The sequence below is a fragment of the Myotis myotis genome, unplaced genomic scaffold (genome assembly GCF_014108235.1).
Source record: "Myotis myotis isolate mMyoMyo1 unplaced genomic scaffold, mMyoMyo1.p scaffold_m19_p_2, whole genome shotgun sequence".
Classification (NCBI taxonomy): domain Eukaryota; kingdom Metazoa; phylum Chordata; class Mammalia; order Chiroptera; family Vespertilionidae; genus Myotis; species Myotis myotis.
The window spans coordinates 21,665,688-21,689,459 of NW_023416324.1; the positions used below are offsets into that span (position 1 = coordinate 21,665,688).

Consider the following 23,772-nt stretch of genomic DNA (forward strand, 5'->3'; position numbering starts at 1 on the left):
AAATTCAGGTTATCTGAATCCAGTGAAATTTTGTTCTTATTATATTATTTACAATTGTATATACTGATAATATTATCCTAGCATTGACATAAAAATCCCATTAGCCAAGTTTAATTTTACCTTTTCTTTGTGAAACAAGGTCATTTGTAATTTGATGGTGACAGAACGCCAAGACACAAAATAGATTACAGAAATGTTTGATGTTTCCTCGCCATTTTATGGACTCGCTTAGCTTACCCTGTCGTTTACAAGCATCACACTTGGCCATCTGAGAAAAAAAACAGGATATGCTTAAAACTATAAAATAATGAAAAGATAAAATTATTATAAAATCAGAAGGCACTATGAAAACATGATATATGAATCAGCTGAGATCACAAAATATAAGATTTCTACCTTAAAATGTTGTGGTTATTCTCCAATGATACAGCCAATACAGAGTTAATATCCACAATTTATAAAGAACTCAAACAACTCATCCTAGCTAGTTTGGCTCAGTGGATAGAGCGTCAGCCTGTGGACTGGAGGATCCCGGGTTCAATTCTGGTCAAGGGCACATGCCCAGGTTGTGGGCTCAATCCCCAGTAGGGAGCATGCAGGAGGCAACCAATCAATGATTCTCTCTCATCACTGATGTTTCTATCTCTCTCTTCCTCTCTGAAATCAATATAAATATATATATTTTTAAAACTCAAACAACTCAACACCAAAAAAACAATCCAACTAAAATATGGGCAGAGGACCTAAGCAGATACTTCTCCAAAGAGGACATACAGATGGCCTATCTATATATATAAAACCCTAATATGCAAATAGACCAAACAGTGGAACAACCAAACAACCGAACAACCGGTTGCTATGACTAGCGCTGACCACCAAGGGGCACATGCAGACCATGGCAGGTGTTGGCAGCAGGCAGCAGAGCACAGAACATGGTGGGCATTGGCTGCAGCGGGATGGTAGAACAGGTGAATGGGGGCACCAGACCATGGCGGGGCACTGGTTGCTGTCATCAGGGCTAGCCTTTGGTGGTTACTGAATTCTTTGCTCCTGCATGCCGCGGTCCCACACGGCGCTCACACCCGCTGCCAATGCAGGAGCCTCTGCTTGCACCTACTGTCGGCACCCAGCGCCAGCCCTGGACACCCAGTGCCATCAGCAGGTGCAAGCAGCAGCTGCCAGCCCCAATCACCCCTGAGGGCTTCTCCACTTCCACCTGCTCCTGAGGGGCAATCGGGGCCGGCAGCCACCTCTTGCACCCCCTGCTGGTGCCGGAGCCACCACTCGCACCAGCTGCTGGCACCGGCCCCAATCGCTCCGCGCCGTCAGCGGGTGCAAGCGGGGCCGGCACCGTCAGCACGTGGGAGCAGTGGTGGCGGAAGCGGGGTTGCCAGCAGATAGGGGGCTAGGGGCCGTGGCCAGAGGGGCCGGGCAGGGGCACAGAGGATGGGCCGAGACCCACCCCTGTGCCCACTGCAGCCTCGCAGCCCAGAGTTCCTATCAAGGTGCATGAATTTGTGCACTGGGCCCTAGTCCTATATAATAAAGGCCTAATATGCTAAGTGTCCAGTCATCGAATCGGCCATTCAACCAATCAAAGCGTAATATGCTAATGATATGCTAAGGCCGCTTAACCATTTGCTATGACATGCACTGACCACCAGGGGGAAGACGCTCTGACTGGTAGGTTAGCTTGCTGCTGGGGTCCAGCCAATCAGGACTGAGTGAGACGGGCCAGACACACCCTGAAGCCCTCCCACAGTCTCTCCCCGGCTGGCCAACCTCCCGCGTCTCTCCCTGGCCCTGATCGTGCACCGGTGGGGTCCCTCGGCCTGGCCTGTGCCCTCTCACAATCCGGGCTGAGGGACACCTCCCCCCCTCCGAGTGGCCCGGTCAGCATGGCTCAGTAGTTGTTAACCTATGAACCAGGAGGTTATGGCTCGATTCCCTGTCAGGGCACATGCTGGGGTTGTGGGCTTGATCCCCAGTAGGGGGCATGCAAGAGGCAGCCAACTGATGATTCTCTCTCATCACTGAAATTTCCATCTCTCTCTCCCTCTCTAAAATCAATAAAAAAATATTTTTTAAAAATCACAATGAAGTATCACCTTACATATGTCAGAATGACTATTATCAATAAATAAAAAAAATAACAAGTGTTGGTGAGGATGTGGAGAAAAGTGAACCCTTGTGCACTATTAGTGGGAATGCAGACTGGTGCAGCCACTATGGCAAACAGTATAGATGTTCCTCAAAAAATTAAAAACAGAACTGCCTTATGACCCAGAGATTCCACTTCTGGACATTTATCCAAAGAAACCCAAAATACTAATTCAAAAGAATATGTGCACCCCATCTTCATTGCAGCATTATTTACAATAGCCAGGATATGAAAACAACCCAAGTACCCATCAACAGACGACTGGATAAAAAAGCTGTAGTACATATAGACAATAGAATAGTATTACTCAGCCATACAAAAGAACAAAATCTTACCATTTGTGACAGCAAGGATGGACCTAGAGCAGTGGTTCTCAACCTTCCTAATGCCGAAACCCTTTAATACAGTTCCTCACGTTGTGGTGACCCCCCAATTTCATTGTTACAAATTGAACATAATTAAAGCATAGTGATGAATCACAAAAACAATATGTAGCCGAAGCCGGTTTGGCTCAGTGGATAGAGCGTCGGCCTGGGGACTGAAGGGTCCCAGGTTCGATTCCGGTCAAGGGCATGTACCTGGGTTGCGGGCACATCCCCAGTGGGAGATGTGCAGGAGGCAGCTGATCGATGTTTCTTTCCCATCGATGTTTCTAACTCTCTATCTCTCCCCCTTCCTCTCTCTAAAAAATCAATAAAATATATTAAAAAAAAAAAAAAAAAAAAGATGTCATAAAAAAAAACAAAAAAAAAAACCAAAACAATATGTAATTATATATGTGTTTTCCGACGGTCTTAGGTGACCCCTGTGAAAGGGTCGTTCGACCCCCAAAGGGGTCGCAACTCACAGGTTGAGAACCGCTGACCTAGAGAATATTATGCTAAATGAAATAAGTCAGTCAGAGAAAGACAAATACCATATGATTTCACTTATATGTGGAATCTAGAGAACAAAATAAACAAACAAAATTGATAGAACAGACTAATGCATAGATAAAACAGACTGATGGTAGCCAGAGGGGAAGGGAGTTGGGGGAAAGAGTAAAAAAGGCAAAGGGATTAAGAAGTACAAAATGGTAGTTACAAAATAGTCATGAGTATGTAAAGTACAGCATAGGGAATATAATCAATAATATTGTAATAACTAGGTATGGTGCCCGGTGGATACTTGAAATATCAGGAAAACACTTTTGTAAAGTATATGGTTGTCTAACCACTATGCTATACACCAAAAACTAATACAAAATAATATTAAATGTAAAAATAAAATTAAAAATAGCCCAGCTAGCATGGCTCAGCAGTTGAACGTCAACCTATGAATTAAGATGTAATGGTTTGATTCCTAGTCAGGGCACATGCCCAGGTTGCAGGCTGTATCCTCAGTGTGGGGCATGCAGGAGGCAGCTGATCAATGATTCTCTCTCATCATTGATGTTTCTACCTATCCCTCCCTGTCACTTCCTCTCTGAAATCAATAAAAAATATTATTAAAATAAATTAAATAAAATACATGTATTGTGGTTAAAAATATATATTATTTCATATAGATACCCTCAATTGAGAAAATATAAAAGTTGATCTGTTTTCAAAATTACCAATGAGAAATCTAAAGATAGATTCTATTTTTAAGAATTTAAGAGGCAACGTATTATAGTAGGAAGAATATGGAGAGACTTTGATTCATTCAATATCTAATGAGGTAGCCTTTGTCTTGAGTACTGAGATAGGTCCAAGGCATTTAATTATGAAAAAGACATACTTCCCCTCAAGAAAATTATATTTTGAGGGCTCAGGAAACAAGTAAACAGGTGATTTCACTTGAGTGGTATAGGTGCTGTCTAATTGTCATCTACCAGCTTCTTTAAGGACATCTTACCTACTCCTTTTCCTTATTTATACACTGGCAATAACATACCTACTTCTTGGGATTCCGGTGAGGATTAAATGAACACTTATGAAGCACTGGACATGTATTAGTGGTTCAATTAATTCCAGCTTTCATTGTTAACCTTACAAAAAAGTAATTTTTTAAAAAGGAGGTGGGTAAGGAGGTCAGTCATAGTCATTTGATCTATGAAATGAGAACAAGGCCTGACTTCAAATTTCTCAGAGGAACTTTCTGTATGAGAAAGGCATAAGGCAACTTACCTACGTAAAGTTCTAACTCAGTTATAACAAGGTCAATGTGCCTTATAAGAAAGCAAAATTTAAAAGGAACATATCCTCAAATAATAAAGTCTCCAGAAATTCTGTACTCTTTACGCCAAAGATTTCAAATTTATAATCAACTGAATTTTTCTTTAGGAGCCCATAGTTTATTTTATCCAGTTCTAAACATAAAACTTTACTCATATAATCTGAACATATTTAAACAGAAAATAATTTTTATAAACTTCAGGAAGCCAAAGAGGTATAATTACCTGATAAAACAGAACTGTAAATTTTGACATGCAATCTTCACAACAAAACTCTTCTAACTTGCCCTCCAATCGGTTTTCTACCAAATTAGGGGATGTCTGGGAGCAATAACTGCACATCCTACAGTAGTTTCCCCATCGTTCTCCAAAGTCACGGGCAGAGAGGTATTTGCAAACTGAGAACCAGAAAGGATGAAAGGAAGAAACATCAAATTTACATTAACTTGAAGGAAGTAAAGTGAGTTTCTACAGTCTTAGATGTCCACAATTGTTAATTTCTAAATACCGGACACAATTATTTGCCTCTAGGTTAAAGAATAATCTCTATATTCACAAAACAAACTTATATCACCTTTTACATATCCTCTAAATATAAGACCATCTATATTCAGAAACATCAGTTTCTTAAGCCAAGAAGCCATAATTGCTTAAGTACCTGCTTCACAAATGGGTGCAAGGAAAGCTCCCTGAAGTCAGAGCTAAACTTATGAAGAGATCTAATACCATCATTGATCTAATTATATTTCAGAAGTTTTTTCTTTGCCGAGGTTATAGTAACGTTTTAAAAGATAGACTTTTGGCCGAAACCGGTTTGGCTCAGTGGATAGAGCGTCGGCCTGCGGACTCAGGGGTCCCAGGTTCGATTCCGGTCAAGGGCATGTACCTGGGTTGCGGGCACATCCCCAGTGGGAGATGTGCAGGAGGCAGCTGATCGATGTTTCTCTCTCATCGATGTTTCTAACTCTCTATTTCTCTCCCTTCCTCTCTGTATAAAATCAATAAAATATATTAAAAAAAAAAAAAAAAAAAATTTAAAAAAAAAAAAATTCAAAGTAATGAAAAGCAAGGACCTATAACCAAGAATAAGAGTATTACCCAGCGAAGCTATCACTTAGAATCAAAGGACAAATAAAGAGCTTCCCAGACAAGAAAAAGCTAAAGGAGCTTTGCCGGCCAGTATGCTCAGTGGTTAAGCATCAACCTATGAACCAGGTCATGGTTTGATTCCCAGTCAGGGCACATGCCCGGGTTGTAGGCTCGATCCCCAGTGTGGGGTGTGCAGCAGGCAGCTGATCAATGATTCTCTCTTGTCATTGATGTTTCTCTCTCTCCCTCTCCCTTCCTTTCTGAAATCAATAAAAATATATTTTAAAAAATAAATAAACCTTAGACAAAAAGAAAAAGCTAAAGGAGTTTATCACCACCAAACCAGTATTACATGAAATGTTAGCCATAGCTGGTTTGGCTCAGTGGATAGAGCGTCGGCCTGTGGACTGAGGGGACTCAGGTTTGATTCCAGTCAAGGACACATGCCTGGGTTGTGGGCTCAGTGCCCAGTGAGGGGCATGCAGGAGGCAGCCGATCAATGATTCTCTCTCACCATTGATGTTTCTATTTCTCTTTCCCTCTCCCTTCCTCTCTGAAATCAATAAAAATATATATATTTTTAAAAAATAAATGTTAAAGGGTCTTCTTGAAGAAAAAGAAGGGTAAAAAAAAGATAAAAAATATGAACAATAAAATGGCAATAAATACATATCTATCAACAATTGAATCTAAAAATCAAAATAAACAAGCAGAACAGAAAAAATAAGAAGAAATTTTTAAATGAGTTAAACATAAATTCAATTAAAAAGCTTCAAATTATACCTGATAAAACAAAAATTACTTGAAAATTGATTGTGGATGAATAGCCCAGCCCATAATAAATACTTCACAACCACATGATCTGTGGATAAAACTGAACTTTTCACTTTACCTTCACTACAGAAAGGCTTATCAACCCCTGAAAATCGTACAGTCTCCTTTATAATTTTCTGTAGTTTACAGTAGTCACACATTGCTATAACTTTATTTTTCTTTTTGTAGTCATCACAGCAAGTCTTGCCACAAAACAGAAACATTTTACCCTGTAAAGAAAGAACAGTCATTAAGACCTAATTAAGCAGTTGCTTTATCTTTAAAAAATATTTTTCCTTCTCATTTCAAAGCAAATTAAATGAATTCACAGATGAAGAGACAAAAATGCTTCTTGGATAAGTTTAAATTCAATCTCTCACATGATCTCTCTTTACCTTATAGAAAAGAAGTTCTGGTTTTTTGGCAAACAGATTGATACAGTTCTGACACCTGAGTTTAACAACTGCATGGATTGAAGCAACTTGCTGGGATTGTGCAGCAGGAGAATGGAGACTGGCTGCAGCAGAGCCACTGACGGTGCTGGGGGGAACCGCAGAGGCGTTGTTACCTCCTCTTGCTGACACTGTTGACCCAGAGGGAGGGCATATTTGGCCCTGAGACAGGGGCACTGCTGAAGACTTTGTTCCTTTTGGCTTGTCAAATACATCCTGAATGAACACAAATAAGGCAAAGACTAACAATTAAGAAGTAACAGAACTTGGTAATTTTCATTTTCTCATTTTAATAAATTGCTTTAAAATTTATAAAGTAGTACACAGAAAGAGTTTAAATGGCATACTTCCAGAATAGAAGGACTGACAAATACAGGCTTTCCAGACAAAGACCTCTCTAGTATCTATGACCCTAATAAATTAAAGCAGGTCTGATGGCTATTAAGAGCACAGTGGTGCCCAACTGGCATGGCTTAATGGTTGAGCATCGACCTATGAACCAGAAGGTCACGGTTTGATTCCCAGTCAGGGCACATGCCTGGGTTGCAGGCTTGATCCCCAGTAGGGGGTGTGCAGGAGGCAGCTGACCAATGATTCTCTGTCATCATTGATGTTTCTCTCTCTCTCCCTCTCCCTCTCCCTTCCTCTCTGAAATCAATAGAAACAATAAAAAGAATAAAAGAGCACAGTGGTCACCAGTGGTGTCTTCTTTCTAGTGCCAGGGCCATTGCATCAGGCTTCTTCCCACCCTGCAGGATCTCTAAACTCTACTTTCTCTGAGAGTGAAGACAAAATGTGACAAGTGAAGGCTCCCAAGTCCATGCCAGGAGTCATTATGCATCTGGCCCAGGATGAGAGGAAGGAATACATGAACACATCACCATAGTTGAACAGAATTTTTTTCTAACTGAAATTTAATCTTTTATAAGTATGGACCTTCAGCAGTTAACATTTTGCCATAGATCAATGCCTACGAGAACTGCAGGGATAAAATACTATCTTAGCTCATACCTGGAAAGCCACAACACAACTGGAGCTGCAGAAGCTGTATATACTTCCATTGGACATAGCTAGGTGATACTGAGGGATTGCCGAGGTTTTACAACTATGACACGAAACCTGGACACCTTAGTAACAAAAAATAAAAACCAATGAATAAGTTACACAGATGAACAAATAATCCCAAAAAATGTGTTAGAATAAATACACAAATAATAATATCCAAAATAAAAATCAAGGAACTTTATAATAACCTGTCAAGCTAACTATAAGATCCTCAATTAAGTTCCATTTACACAAAAACTAACTTGGAACTTATGTGGGTGGTTTTTTTTTCACACATGAGACTACACACACACATGCACACACAAACACCTCAACCAAGGAAATCTGTAGAAAAACTATTTTCATTTAAAAATCAGTTCTTTAGCCCTAACCGGTTTGGCTCAGCGGATGGAGCGTCGGCCTGCGGACTGGAGGGTCCCAGGTTCAATTCCAGTCAAGGGCATGTACCTTGGTTGCAGGCACATCCCCAGTAGGAGGTGTGCAGGAGGCAGCTGATCGATGTTTCTCTCTCATCAATGCTTCTAACTATCTCTCCCATCCTCTCTGTAAAAAATCAATAAAATATATTTAAAAAAAAAACAAAAAACCATGGCCCTGGAGACACCTCAATTTCAAACTTCTAGATCCAGGACTGTGAAACAATATATTAAAAATAGTAATAATTGCCGAGACCGGTTTGGCTCAGTGGATGGAGCGTCGGCTTGCAGACTGAGGGGTCCCGGGTTCGATTCCGGTCAGGGGCATGTGCCTTGGTTGCGGGCACATCCCCAGTGGAAGATGTGCAGGAGGCAGCTGATTGATGTTTCTCTCTCATCGATGTTTCTGGCTCTCTGTCTCTCTCCCTTCCTCTCTGTAAAAAATCAATAAAATATATTTTTTTAAAAAATAATAATAATAATAATAATAATAATAAATAAAATAAAATAATATAAAAATCAGTTCTTTAAAACTAAACCAATATTGTGCAAATTTAGTTTCCAACAAAATGAAAGAAAAGCAGTTACATTCTTCTTCAGTATTTACTACTAGTAAATCTACAAATTTATCAAATTTAAACATTACCTGAAGAAGTAACTGTCTTAACTCTGTAAGCAGATAAGCAATTAATAGAGCAGAAAAGCTCTGTTTTTCCTGAGTCATTGGTAGTCTCAATCATTTCAGCTGAGGGCCTCAATGATTTCCCCAAGGCATACGGAGGTGTCTGGGCTGAATTCTGTTAAGAAAATACATCTGTTAAGAAATAACATTAAAAAAAAAAAGAAATAACATTCACACGCCTAATCATACAATACATATACACATACTGTTTAAGAAAAAGAAAAGCTACCTACAACCACTGCCTTTGGTTGAAATATTTGAGCGTGACAGTGAGGCCACACCAAACATAGACTTCTCTGAAAGTTGGGATGTGGGAAAAGTAAGTTTTTTCAGATAATAATAAAATGTAAATTGAAGAAAATTAATAACTACTCAGATAGATTAGCAACAACAAAATACATTAAAAGTAATGAATTAAATAGTCATCACATACTTTTCTCATCACAAATGATCAGAGAAGACCAGGTAATGCATGAACCAAAGGCTCATCCTCAGTGCAGACTTAGACATCAATCTAGGAGAGAATCTACCACCTTTAATGTTATTTAACTAGTAAGACTCTTTAGGAGGAGGAGATAGAAACAATGTTTTTTTGTTTGTTTTGGTTTTTTTGTTATATATCCTATATAATAAAACCCTAATATGCAAATCGACCAAACAGTGGAATGACTGGTGGAATAACCGGTCGCTATGATGCATGCAGACGTTCAACGCAGGAGCTGCCCCCTGGTGGTCAGTGCACTCCCACAGGGGGAGTGCCGCTCAGCCAGAAGCCAGGCTCATGGCTGGCAAGTGCAGCGGCAGTGGCGGGAGCCTCTCCCGCCTCCGTGGTAGTGCTAAGGAGCAGCAAGGAGGCAGGTAGTAAGGAGTGAGGGGTACCTTCCTCTTTGTGAGGGCACAGGCCGGGCTGAGGGGACCCCCCCCACCAGTGCACGAATTCCATGCACCAGGCCTCTAGTATATCAATAAAATGGATTCTATTCCTGTGACAGTAGTAACCAGACTGTCAAAAGCTGCAATTCCTAGAAAAGTATACTTTTCACAAGATGAATGTCCATTACCAACTGCTTAGAGGAATTAAATAGAAATCAAACTTGCTAACTAAAAAATGTTTTAATTATTACTTAACATCCTTTTGTAAAAATGGAACTTTTTAAAGACCCAAGTCATTCAGCAGGAATTAAATTGACACAAATTGATATACTTAGTAACCAAATGAATGCATTATTCAAAAATATAAACAAAAATCAGCTAAAGTATTCTAATTAGGTAATGGTGCCAAAATAATTATAATTCATTCCAAAACACATTAAAAAAATATATTTTCTTTTTTGTTTTGTTTTTTGTTGTTAATCTTCATTCTTTAAAAAAGAAAAAAAAAGAAGCCCTAGCTGGTTTGTCTCAGTGGATAGAGTGTCAGCCTGCAGACCAAAAGGTCCCGGGTTTGATTCCGATCAGGGGCACATGCCTGTGTTGTGGGCTTGATCCCCAGTGGGGGGCGTGCAAGAGGTAGCCAATCAATGATTCTCTCTCAGCATTGATGTTTATCTCTCTCTCCCCCTCTCTGAAATCAATACAAATAAAAAGAATACTTTACTGATTTTTAGAGAGGGAGAAGAGAGAAACATCTCTGTGAGAGCATAATATTGACCCGCTGCTTCCTGCACACCTCCTACTGGGGATTAAGCCTACAACTTGGACATGTGCCGTGACAGAGAATCGAAGCAGCCACCTCTTGATGCACGAGACAATGCCCAACCAACTGTGCCACACAGGCCAGAGCAAGCGCTCACTCTGTTCTTGTGCACTTCATTCCTGCACAGCCATCTCAGGAGGGGAGAGCCCAACTATATGCAACAGACTGATATTCATACCTGCTTATATGCTGTGACACTTGTTGAAGTAAAAACCTTCTGGGACTGGGAAGAACCAGAGCTACTATAGCAATAGCTCCCACAGTTCTCACAACATTTCATAGTGAGGTTGTTGGTAGAATGAAATTTTGAAAAACAGGCATCACTACAAAGACCATGTGCCACATTTTGATACTTAACTTCAAATCGAATCTAGGAGAAAAAACACACATATGCACACAAAATAAGAGCCAGTTAAAAATCTCTGATCTTTGAGCAGAATCCCAATGAAGGTAAAATGTAACTTACATCAGCATTCTTCTGACACATACTGCACTTAGTTGAAGTGCTATTGGTATATATGGTAACAACAGGTTTTTTCTTTAGTTCATAAGAAGAAAGGCATGACTGGCTGCAGAAATCTTTGCTAGGAGAGGAATTTCCAAATCGGGCTGTGATCGCATTCTTTGGATTTAAAATGTCTCTAAAAATAAATAACAAAGGCAAAATGAAATGTGTTCATCAAAACTATAATTTCTTCCTCTTTGTGAGCTAAAATAACTACATTTACTAAGGGTAGTATTGTATAGTAGAAAATGGCCGACCCTGCATATGGCATCTGGAAACCTGGGTTTAATGATTAGTTCTGTTACTTATCAGCTAAGTAACAATGAATAAGACAATTACTATCTTAATTTCCTCCTGTATAAAATGGAGTTCATAATACCAAATTTATAGATGTGTAAAAGAGAATTATATTTAAAATATATCCAGGCAGATGCCCATGACAAAAATAGTGAGGCTTACAGCTCCAACTAAGTTTCTTCCACTGGAGCCAATAAAATAAGTGGCCACCCCACAACTCCAGTCTATGAAACACTTGTCTTCTTACTAGCCAATAGCTGCCAAGAGTAAAAACATGAATGAGACAAAAAATACATTTACAAAAAATAAAGTTAAATGCAAGATTTTAGAAACAGTGAACTACTAAAGATAAATATAATAATATTACCATGGCCCAACCAGTGTTGCTCAGTGGTTGAGCATCAACCCACGAACCAAGAGGTCACTGGTTCGATTCCCGGTCAGGGCACATGCCCAGGTTGCGGGTTCAATCCCCAGTAAGGGGCATGCAGGAGGCAGCCAATCAATGATGTTTCTCTCTCATCAATGTCTCTATCTCTCTATCTCTATCCCTTCCTCTCTAAAAAAAAAAACTCAAAAAAAAAGTATGTTAAAAAAATATTAGCATGATATATAAAGTTTAGCTATAACTGAAAAGAGCAAAGAAACAGATGACAAAAGGATTATTAAAGCTTCGTATCAGAGGACAGAACTAAGAATAAGACAAAAGAACACAAATAACTAAGATGTTTTTTATAAGAGTTCATCTGCAATAAGCACTGACAGTAAAAACAGAGGCTAAATATTGCCATTCTTCTGACAAGCATAAAAACTGAAGGAAATAGTCATTAATCAGAAACACTAGTGCAGGCCACAAAGTAAAAAAATAATGGCAATAATATTATATACTATAATAATGTGTACTGAATAACAACTATGTGCCAGCATTCTTCTCTTTACTCAAATTATCCAATTTAATTGTTGCAAAAACTCTATAATATAAGTATTATTATAATTGCCATTTGATAGATGAGGAGACTAAATAAAAAATGTCCAAGTCACATAGCTGGGAAGCAGTAAAGCCAGAATACAAATCCCAGCAGTCAGATTCTACAGTCCACGGAATTAATCATCCCACTATCCTGCCTTATACATCCTGTATACCTTTATTATACAGAACTATTCCATGGTAAATTATGAAAGAACAACAATTTGATTAATTTTCTAAAACTCACCTACCATTAAAAATACGACAGTGAGCCCTAACCAGTTTGGCTGCATGGACAGAGCATCGGCCTGCAGACTGAAGGGTCCCAGGTCAATTCTGGTCAAGGGCACATGCCCAGGTTGCGGGCTCAATCCCTAGTAGGGGATATGCAGGTGGCAGCCAATCAATGATTCTCTCATCATTTATGTTTCTCTCTCTCTCTCCCTCTTCCCTTCCTCTCTGAAATCAATAAAAATACTTTTTTAAAAGAAAGAAAAGATTGCCGAACCGGTTTGGCTCAGTGGATAGAGCGTTGGCCTGTGGAATGAAGGGTCCCAGGTTCGATTCCGGTCAAGGGCATGTACCTTGGTTACGGGCACATCCCAGTAGGGGGCGTGCAGGAGGCAGCTGATCGATCTCTCTCATTGATGTTTCTAGCTCTCTGTCCCTCTCCCTTCTTCTCTGTGAAAAATCAATAAAATATTTTTTAAAAAAAAGAAAAGATTGAATAGACTATCCAACCTACGAGGGAAGGCGGGAGAGTGAAGGGGTAAGAGATCAACCAAAGGACTTGTATGCATGCATATGAGCATAACCTATGGACACAGACAGTTAGGGGGGTGAGGGCATGTGCTGGGGAGTGGGAGCAGTTGGAGAGAGATCAATGGGGGAGGAGGGAAAGGAGGCTCATGTAATACTTTAAACAATAAAGAATTTAAATTTAAAAAAATAAAAATAAAATATCTAGCCCAAGGTCATACAGTTAATAAGTAATAGAGCCATGATCTAAAACCAAGCTCTTAACTTTTCTTGCTCTTAGAGACTACTGGCAATACACTGTATTCCTAGAATTATATTACCACAGAAATAGGCAAAACATGCCAAATTCTTCAAAGGTACTAAGGTAGTAGAAGTTTATGTGACTTTCCTTTCTCTTTCTGAATCTATGCATTATTTGAAGCAACAATGATCCCCAACAAAACTAGAATTTTTTTTAGAAATAAACACATTATATTTGTGGCCATTGAGTTTTTAACCTTTTAATGAATTAAATAATTTTCACATACTATTTTATTTTGAGTGATATTATTTTATCTTATACTTCAATAACATTCAATCAAGATAAATAATTTTGAATGGCTGTTGTCTGATTACAGGATATATGAATGATCCTACAATTCCCACAAATTGTTTATTTCTTTCCATAGTAAAATTTCAACTGAAAGAGATTAAAAAAAACTGGTTTAGGCAATACTTTTAACACCAAATCATTTCTTTAATGTTACAAAAACTTTATAATCTGCAAATTCTCAATAGCTAAAAAGTTATTTCCACAGAAATGAGCTAAAGAGATTTAAAGTAGCAAAAGCATGTTTGAACTAAACTATCTATCTATATAAACGCTTAGGCGACTGTTATGACCGGTCGACCAAACGACCAGTCACTATGATGAGCACTGGACACCAGGGGGCAGATGCTCAATGCAGGAGCTGCCCCCTGATGGTCAGTGAGCTCCCACAGTGGGAGTGCCACTCAGCCAGAAGCCAGGCTCATGGCTGGTGAGTGCAGCAGTGGTGGCGGGAGCCTCTCCCACCTCCCTGGCAGTGCTACCGAGCAGCAGCAGTGGCAGCAGGCACAGGGGGTCCCAGATGAGCGGGAGTAGTGCGGCACCCAGCCCCAACTCTGGCTCCTCCCTGGCCACCTGCTGCTTTGCGCATAGCTACATCCCCCAAGGGATCCCAGATTGCAAGAAGGCACAGGCCAGGCTAAGGGACCCTACCGGTGCACAAATCCATGCACCGAGCCTCTAGTATACACACTAAAAAGGTAAAAAGATGTAATTAAAAATGTTATACTTCGAGCAGTTTGTGCAGGTTTTCTTGGGAGGAGGTGGTAGGCAGACAGGTGAAGAATATCTGGCAATGCACCGCGTGGAGCAAAAGAGCTGAGTAGATCCTGTCTTATGATATGCATTTTGCCCCTTATAAAGCATTGTTTTACAACCAGAACAAACAGCTTGCAAAGCTATAGCTGGAACTGAAGGAAGCAATCTATTTGGGCCAGTTGATGCAAGAGGAAACTGAAAGCCTGGGGTCAACTGTTGGGCTATTAAAAACAAAAAAACAAAAAGAAAAGTTTTAGTATCAATATAAACACATAACATTCTCTATTTTTAGGACAATTCCCTCAGTCTTAAATTCCAATATAAATGAGGCAATAAGCACCCCAGGGGATTTCAAGCTTTCTAAAACCAGAACCCCTAGTAAAAACCACGTTTCACATTATAACCCAGCATACATGTACATACATGTGTATGTGTAGGTGGAATATATTTAATAACTGACATAGTAGTCTCATGAAATAATGTTTCCTTACTACATGCATTATCTGATATACTAGTAATCTTATTCTATTCCACTTTTAAAATGCTGGTCAAGCCCAGCTGGTTTGGCTCAGTGGCTGGCACTGACCCATGAACCAGGAAGTCATGGTTTGATTCCCGGTCAGAGCATATGCCCGGGTTTGAGCTTGATCTCCAGTGTGGGGTATGCAAGGGGCAGCCAATCAATGATTATCTCTCTTCATTGGTGTTTCCATCTCTCTCTCCCTCTCCCTTTTTCTCTGAAATCAATAAAAATATATATATTTTTTAAATGCTGGTCAAGACCAGCTACTCAGTGTGAAAGCATTGCTTTGTCTAAAGGAAGAAAAAACTTATATGAGGTGCTTTCCCTAAATTCTACTAGTCAGAATATAACAAATATTCATTATAATTAACTTTTGCAGTTGTTGCTTACCAAGAGGAATTCCACTGATTGAAAACACAGCATTAATTTTCAATTCACTTCCTTGAATTTTTGGCTTTGGGGCATGTCCATACTCCTTAAAGGAGAAAAAAGAAAGAGAGAAATGAATATAGTGTTAGTATCTAAGTAAACTAGAAATACAAGAAAAGCCTAATTCTGTCATATTCACCTTTTCTATATCCTAATTGTAATCACTTTCACAACTACCTCAAAAGTCAAAATTTACAAGTTATTAAAACAGTTAATCTTTACAAAAAGGATCTTTCAGAACTGGAAAATCTTTCATAATAGTTATATCTACTTTTCAAATGTAACCAGGAGTAATACACAGCATTTCCATGCTGAGCACTACTCTTCTCTTAGGCTTTGTTTATAAGGGAACAATAAATTAAATTTATCTGAATAATTTAGAGTTTGTAATTGGCTCAGTGAATAGAGCATCAGCCTGCATACTGAAGGGTCCCGGGTTTGATTCCAGTCAAGGGCACATGCCTGGGTTTCGGGCTTGATCCCCAGTAGGGGGCATGCAGGAGGCAGCCAATCAATGATTCTTTCTCATCATTGATGTTTCTATCTCTCTCTACCTCCCCCTTCCTCTCTGAAATCAATAAAAATATATATATTTTTTAAAAATCATCACAGTCCAAATCAGATTTACCCTTAGCATATTTTTAAATGCTTAAAAATAAAATATAATCATGAAACAAAAATTTAAAAATATATATACCTATCTTTGTAAGACTGTCTTTATTCTTTTTTCTTTTTCCCAGAAACAAAGAAAGGAAGGGAGAGGGAAGAAGAAAATGATCAATGTGAGAGTGAAACATCCATCAGTTGCCTCATGCACACTCCCCTACCGGGGATCGAGCCCACAACCTGGGCATGTGCCCTGAACAGGAATGAAATTGGCAACCTTTCAGTGCACTGGACAACGCCCAACCAACACCCTTCCTTCTCCCCTACACACACACACACATACACACACATACACACACACACACACAAGACTGAAAGGACCATGTCCACTATGGAGGACCATATTTGTTTTTCCACATCTATATACTCAACAGCCAGCAGTCAACATAGCACAACAGAGGAGACTCTGGGTTCTGACAGTAGACAGACAGATGTGATCTTGGCTCAGACAAGTTATTTAATCTTCTTTAGTTTCAACTTTCTTATCTATAAAATATATTATCTAACCTGTAGGCCCATTATGAAGGATAAATGATTTAATACCAACAAAGTATGTAGCATGATGCCTTACAGTTAGCCAAAAGTTAAGCATGATTTACACATAAAAATACTAGCTATAATTATTATTTTCACTAGAGGCCTGGTGCACAAATTCGTGCACCAGTGGGGTCCCTTGGCCTGGCCTGAGGGATCAGGCCAAAACCAGTTCTCCGACATCCCAATTGAGGGGTCTTGGATTGTGAGAGGGTGCAGGCCAGGCCGAGGGACCCCACCAGTGCACGATCGGGGCTGGGGAGGGATGCAGGAGGTTGGCCAGCTGGGGAGGGACCGCAGGATGGCTCCAGGGCATATCCAGCCCATCTTGCTCAATCCCTATCGGCCGGACCCCAGCAGCAAGCTAACCTACCGGTCAGAGCACCTGCCTCCTGGTGGTCAGTGCACATCATAGCAACTGGTCGACTGTCTTCCCCCTTGTGGTCAGTGCACATCATAGCGAGCGGTTGACCGGCCTTAGCATTCATTAGCATATTATGCTTTGATTGGTTGAACGGCCATGGACAACCAGACACTTAGCATATTAGGCTTTTATTATACAGTAGGTCCTCGGGTTATGTCAGAGATCCCTTCCTACAGCGCGACATAACGCGATTTTCGCTATAAGTCGGAACCCACCTACATAAGCACCTATGTCACTCACATGGGAGGACATACACAGCAATAATGAAGTGAAACAGTAAAAAAAAAATTAAAAGAAAGATAACAATTCCTGACTTTTACTTGCGGTAAATAAATAATAAAAAACATAAACCACATATGTACATACGTCAAAATGATGAAACTTTTTTTTTTTTTATAAATACTGTAAATGGGCCCTAGCCGGTTTGGCTCACTGGATAGAGCATCAGCCTGGGGACTGAAGGGTCCCAGGTTCGATTCCAGTCAAGGGCATGTATCTTGGTTGCAGGAACATCCCCAGTAGGGGGTGTGCAGGAGGCAGCTGATCGATGCTTCTCTCTCATCGATGGTTCTAACTCTCTATCCCTCTCCCTTCCTCTCTTTAAAAAATCAATAAAATATATATTAAAAAAAATACTGTAAATGGGAGATGGCAACGTAACCACGAAATGACATACATCGAGTCTGACATAATCTGAGGGCTGCCTGTATAATATAATTACAGCATTTAATAAATATTTGTTGAATGAATGAATCCAACTCCACTCAATCCTAAGTGGATGTTCTTTATTATCCTATATAATAAAAGCCTAACATGCAAATCAACCAAGCGGCGGAATGAGCAGGCAGAAGGGGGCAGGGGTGGCGAGCAGGCAGCAGCAGCCAGCCAAGGTGGGTGTCAGCGAGCAGAGGGAGGGGACAGAGATGGGGGGGTGGTGACCAGCAGGGCAATGGGGGGCAGAGCTGGAGCTGCCCCCTGGTGGTCAGTGCACTCCCACAGGGGGAGCACCACTCAGCCATAAGCCAGGCTGACAGCTGGCAAGCACAGCGGCAGTGGCAGGAGCCTCTCCCACCTCCACGGCAGCGCTAGGATGTCCCCCCGGGGGAGCAGGCCTAAGCCATCAGTTGGACATCCCCCAAGGGGCTCCCAGACTGCGAGAGGGGGCAGGCCAGGCTGAAGGACCCCGAGTGCACAAATGTTTGTGCACCGGGCCTCTAGTACTTAAATAACAACAGTTACTTATTGACACTTGCAAAGAGAGAAGTTAAAAGTACCTATATACACGTCCTTTAACTTACTAAAAAGAATACTTGCCCTGGCCAGGAGGCTCTGTTGTTTGGAGTGTCATCCTGTACACCAAAAGGTTGAGAGTTCGATTCCTGGTCAGGACACATACCTAAGTTGTAGGTTTAACCCCTAGTCAGGGTGCATCCGGAAGGCAACCAATCCATGTTCTCTCTCACATCGATGTTTCTATCTTTCTCTTTCTCTCTCTCCCCTTTCTCCTCATTCTCTAAAATCAATAAGCATATCCTTGGGTGAGGATTTTAAAAAATAAAATAAGCCCTCGCCAGTTTGGCTCAGTGGATAGAGCGTCGGCCTGGGGACTGAAGAGTCCCAGGTTCGATTCCGGTCAAGAGCATGTACCTTGGTTGCAGGCACATCCCCAGTAGGGGGTGTGCAGGAGGCAGCTGATCGATGCTTCTCTCTCATCGATGTTTCTAACTCTCTATCCCACTCCCTTCCTCTCTGTAAAAAATCAATAAAATATATTTTAAAAAAATAATAATAAGATAAAATAGCCCTACCCAGTTTCACTCGGTGGTTAGAGCATTGGCTCATGGACTGAAGGGTTGCAGGTTTGGTTCCAGTTAAGGGCATACACCTCTCTCACATCGACAATATATCTCTCTCACATGGATGTTTCTCTCTCTCCCCCCCCTCCCTTCCACTCTCTCTAAAAGTTAATGGAAAAAATATCCTCTGGTGAGGACTAACAAGAAAATAAAATACAAGAAAATAAAAAGCACTATGCAATAGAAAAGAAAAAGAAAAAGATTAATTTCACCCCTAAGTGACAGTTAAACTATGTCTTAAAAGTGGAGAAAATTTTTGCCAAGCTATCTAGTTTAGGATAACGCAGGCAGAAGAAATGAACTGTGCAGTCAAGGAAACAAAAGTCAACAGAATATACTTTGAGTGAAATGCAAATAGTTTGCAGGAGCAGAGATTAGAAAAATGAGGATGAGTGATGATACTGAAGAGGGAAACAAAGGCCTAAACATGGATAGTTTGCATGTCACACTAAAAAGTTTATGCTTTATCACAGGAGACGGTCTTTAAAGGGACTAATGTCATCAGATCTATAGAGTACAATGTCATCACTACACTGCACGCCCCCTATTGGGGATTGAGCCCACAACCCAGGTGTGTGCCCTGACCAGGAATCAAACTGTGACCTCCTGGTTCATGGGTCACCACTCAACCACTGAGCCACACCAGTGGGAGGACGGAAGAGGGGTCATTCTTTTGACTCTATAGTCAAACCTCGTTTCTGGAATGTCTTGTAGTTCTTCAAAAGAACCATGCCTCTCTCCAACTCAGGGTTTTCCTATATGCAGATCCCTGTCTGGAACACTCTCCATGCTTTTGGGTAGTCTATTCATTCTTCATAATTCAGCTCACAAATCCTTCCCTCTGGGCAGCCTTTCCTAGTCAGCCTCTGCCCCCAACCAAATCTAGGTCAGATTCCCTATTTTATGCTTTTCTTCCAGAGCACTAGTCACAGTTTACAATTTTAGATGTTATTTGAGCAATTACTTGGGTCATGTCTGTCTCCCCTACTAACCTATAAGCTCTGTGAGGGAAGGGGCTAGGGCAGCCGTGGGCAAACTACGGCCCGCAAGCCGGGCTGTTTGAAATGAATAAAACTAAAAAAAAAAAAAAAAGACCATACCCTTTTACATAATGATGTTTACTTTGAATTTATATTAGTTCACACAAACACTCCATCCATGCTTTTGTTCCGGCCCTCCAGTCCAGTTTAAGAACCCATTGTGGCCCTCGAGTCAAAAAGTTTGCCCACCCCGTGGGCTAGGGTGACTTTGATCACTTCCTGGATCCCCTAGCATAGAATAGACCACAATACTTAGAGAATAAAAGCAAACTTTTATCAGATAGAAGAGAATTTTTTTTAAAAAGGTACTCCAAGCATGGAAAAATGGTAACATACTACTTTCTTTTTACAAAACGAAACATCCTATGGATACCAAGGTCTTTTTTCATTCAAAGAGCAGAAAAACTGATTTACTCATCCAATGAGGAGAAAAAAATCAGTTTGGGTCATTTTAATGTACAAGCTAGAAATTGCCTAACTAAAAATTTGAATTCACCAGATAGAAAAGAAGGAATTTAAAAAACAATTAAATAAAATGAAATGCTTACTTGAACATTGTCAGGTTCCTCTTTAATTGTGTCTGGAAGTACCTGCTGTGGTGCCATTGCTCTGCCACATACTCCATCCAAAGGTTCTTTCATTCTAATTATTTATGTAAAGGAATTCTCCAGTTTAAACTAATATATTTCTTCTTGGTAATAGATAGCTTTCCTCCTAAAACACAATATAAAGGATTGGTACTCAGGTTAATCTTTTTTTTTTTTTCATGTTTATATTAAACGTTTCGTGTTGAGCACACGGCTTTAGATTTGAGCATCTGAAAAACAAACTTTCCTGGGGCCATGACTAACTCTATTCTCCTTTCTTCCTGCCTTCTGCTCCTTTAGTTGCTACCTTCGCGTGAGACAACAATCTTCTGGCAATAGCTCCCACTTCCCTAAGATCTTTAAAGGCAAGCACTCTGGTCTTCTATATTTTGAAAGTTACAGAGGGTATTAGCCCTGCAGACCAAGACATGGGAAGAAGTGACCAAGGGAAAGGACTCAAACAGTTTCTAACTCCATGAGAATTAGGACTTGGAGACCCACTTCAGCTTTTATGTCTGAAAGTGGGTCCCCTTGAGCTCCCCTCCCCCGCCGCTAACTCAGCCTTTACTCGAGGCCTCCATAAGGGCCCCACTCCTTGGACTAAGTTAATGCACTTTTCAAGGTCTCCATGGTTGCGATGCCTAGGAGTGAGACCCTCTGAGCTCTGATCCCCCTTCCCCAACCTGCAAACAAAAAATTCTATTAGCCATGCAGCGCCTTTCCTTCTCCTAGACCTAGTAGGAAATGTACTAAACAGGATGCACCAAGCCTGCAGCAAAAGGTACCTCCACAACGTTGCCTTTTTCCTGGTGGTGAAGCCAGGCTTGCAATGGGCCACTGGTTTAAGAGCCCGAGCTCAAGAACAAGTGAGAACTTCGGTCTCCTTGCCACAACATTACCAATCTAGGCGCGCTCGTCTCTCCTCCGAGCATCGTACTCGCTCCGAAACTCTCGTCTCCACCAGTACTTCCAACTCGGAATTGGCGGGAGCGAACGCATCCCGCAGGAGCGTGTCATTCCCCGCGGCGAAGCCCGCCCCGCGTCCGCCAAGCAGTCCGCCGGCGCCGCCCCCGCTCGGTTCCCGCCCCATCACATGGTGTGACCCCTCCCCGCGCAGTCCCTCCAGCCACCACCAGACGCGCTCACCTTCGGGGCGCCCCTCTCCTGCCGGGGAGCACCGGCCGGAGAAGCAGGAATAGGACCCGAGAGACACGCCCCGGGGCGAGAATTATTTTCACAGAATTCTTCCGCGTGACCCAGTGCGATCCCACAGGCGGACTAGCGGGCGTGTGCTTCCCTGGTCTCGGCACCCCCTTTTCCCATCATGCTCCAGTCCTGAGCTTAGTGGCTCTTCCCAGCATTCCTCTTTCCTCAGGGATGGTTGTCTTCTTAAAGAGACCGAGACCCAATTGTGAAAAGTAGAGGAAAGGACTGGGGGGGAGAGGAGGGTGTTAGACGACGCAGTAAGTGCGCTGCACCATTCTCTGACGCTCATTTCCAGAAAGGGCCTCCTAGGAGAACATAGTAATAAATAATAGCTAATATTTGTTAAGCCAAGAGCTTGCTGGACATGCGTCATTCCTTAGTCCTCACCACAACCCCAAGAGGTACAAATTTTTATCTGGGAGGTGTAAATGAAGAAGTTAAGTTGTACAAAGTCAAGATTTGGTATGTTTTAATTCAACATTGTTTTGGAGAGTCATCTATGACTTGTGAGGCTGTCTCGTTCGTTCATTTGGACTGCTGTGTTGTATTCCATTTTAGAAATATGCTGCAATTTAACCTCCTACTATTGGTGGACATTTGACGTGTCTCCAATTTTTGGCTCTTAGGAATAATGTTGCTGTATTTTGTGGCACATATGCACATATGGTAATTTTATACCTAGCAGCGAAATTGCTTGTTATGTATTTGTATAACTTAACTGGATAATGTCAAACAATTTTTAAAAAGATCTTTTATTGATTTTTTAGAGAGAGAGGAAGGTAGCGGGAGATAAACACCCATGTGATGGGCCGCCTCCCACACGCCCCCTAGCGGGATCGAGCCTGCAACCCTTTGGTGCACTGGAAGCCCAAACTAGCTGCACTGTCCAGAGCTCAAACAATTTAAGAAAGTAGTGGTTTCAGTTTGCACTTCACCAGCCATGTATGAGAGTTCCAGTTGCCCCACATCCTGGCCAATAACTACTACTGTACCAGTACATCTTTTTAATTTTAATCATTCTGGTGGGGGTATAGTGGTATTTGATTATGGTTTTAATTTGGATTTTCCAGATTACAAATGAGTTTGAGTCCATTTTCATGTTGTCGCTTTTTAAATATATTTTTATTGATTTCAGAGAGAAAGGGAGAGGAAGAGAGAGATAGAAACATCAATGATGAAAGAGAATCCTTGATTGGCTGCCTCCTACACGCCTCATACTGGGGATCAAGCCAGGCGGGTGCCCTTGACTGGAATCGAACTTGGGACCCTTCATTCCACGGGCCAATGCTCTCTCCACTGAGCCAAACCAGCTAGGGACATTTTCATGTCTTTTTTAATATCTGGATATCCTCTTTTATGAAGTGTCTATTTAAGTCTCAGACCTATTTTTGTATTGGATTATCTGCCAATTTCTTATGATATGTATTCTGGATATGAGTCCTTTGTTGAATATACGTATGTATTGCCATTATCTTCTCCCACTCAGTGGACAGTCTTTCCACTTTATTATTTGTGTCTTTTTAAATTTTATTTGTTGATTTGAGAGAGAGAGGGAGAGAGAAAGAAACATCAAATTTTTGTTTCACTTATTTATGCATTCATTGTGCCCTGACTGGGCATGGAACCTACAACCTTATCTGAACAATGCTCTAACCAACTGAACTACCTGGCCAGAGCCTATTATTGGTGTCTTTTGTTGTTGTTGTTAATCCTCACCTGAGGATATTTTTTCCCCGTTGATTTTTAGAGAGAATTGAAGGGAGGGAGGGGGAAGGAGGAGAGAGAGATAGAGATAAACATCGATGTGAGAGAGGCACATCAATTGCTTGCCTGCCGCCTGCACGTGCCCCCCACTGGGGATTGAACCTGCAACCCAGGTACATGCCCTTTATGGGAATCAGTGCTCAGACTGACGCTCCAACCACTGAGCAACACAGGCCATGGCTATTAGTGTCTTTTGATGAACATAAAAGACCTTTAAAGCTCAGTGCTTCTTGTATCTGTTCAAAAATATTTTCCTACCAAAGGTTCTTACTAATTTCTGAAACTGTTATTACTTTGTCTTT

The 23,772-nt window shown here is 41.1% G+C and overlaps 1 protein-coding gene across 4 annotated transcripts in view; it reads right to left on the reverse strand.

Annotated features, from left to right (window-relative positions):
* ZMYM6 (zinc finger MYM-type containing 6) overlaps positions 1-21,827 on the reverse strand; it is a 43,688-nt gene extending 21,861 nt beyond the window's left edge. Inside the window, exons 1-12 of one of the 4 annotated variants that reach the window (XM_036351593.1) lie at positions 21,647-21,827; positions 20,462-20,627; positions 15,355-15,439; positions 14,413-14,662; positions 11,035-11,209; positions 10,747-10,938; positions 8,837-8,987; positions 7,721-7,836; positions 6,653-6,925; positions 6,337-6,487; positions 4,581-4,753; positions 121-268 (exon numbers count right to left, since the gene is read on the reverse strand). In XM_036351593.1, coding sequence (XP_036207486.1) covers positions 121-268; positions 4,581-4,753; positions 6,337-6,487; positions 6,653-6,925; positions 7,721-7,836; positions 8,837-8,987; positions 10,747-10,938; positions 11,035-11,209; positions 14,413-14,662; positions 15,355-15,439; positions 20,462-20,554 — 1,807 coding nt within the window. In that variant the 5' untranslated portion in view covers positions 20,555-20,627; positions 21,647-21,827. Of the gene's footprint in view, positions 1-120; positions 269-4,580; positions 4,754-6,336; positions 6,488-6,652; positions 6,926-7,720; positions 7,837-8,836; positions 8,988-10,746; positions 10,939-11,034; positions 11,210-14,412; positions 14,663-15,354; positions 15,440-20,461; positions 20,628-21,285; positions 21,556-21,646 lie in introns of those variants that run through there. The other 3 variants (XM_036351594.1, XM_036351592.1, XM_036351595.1) reach the window with 3 other exon arrangements.
* Positions 21,828-23,772: the final 1,945 nt, after the last annotated feature.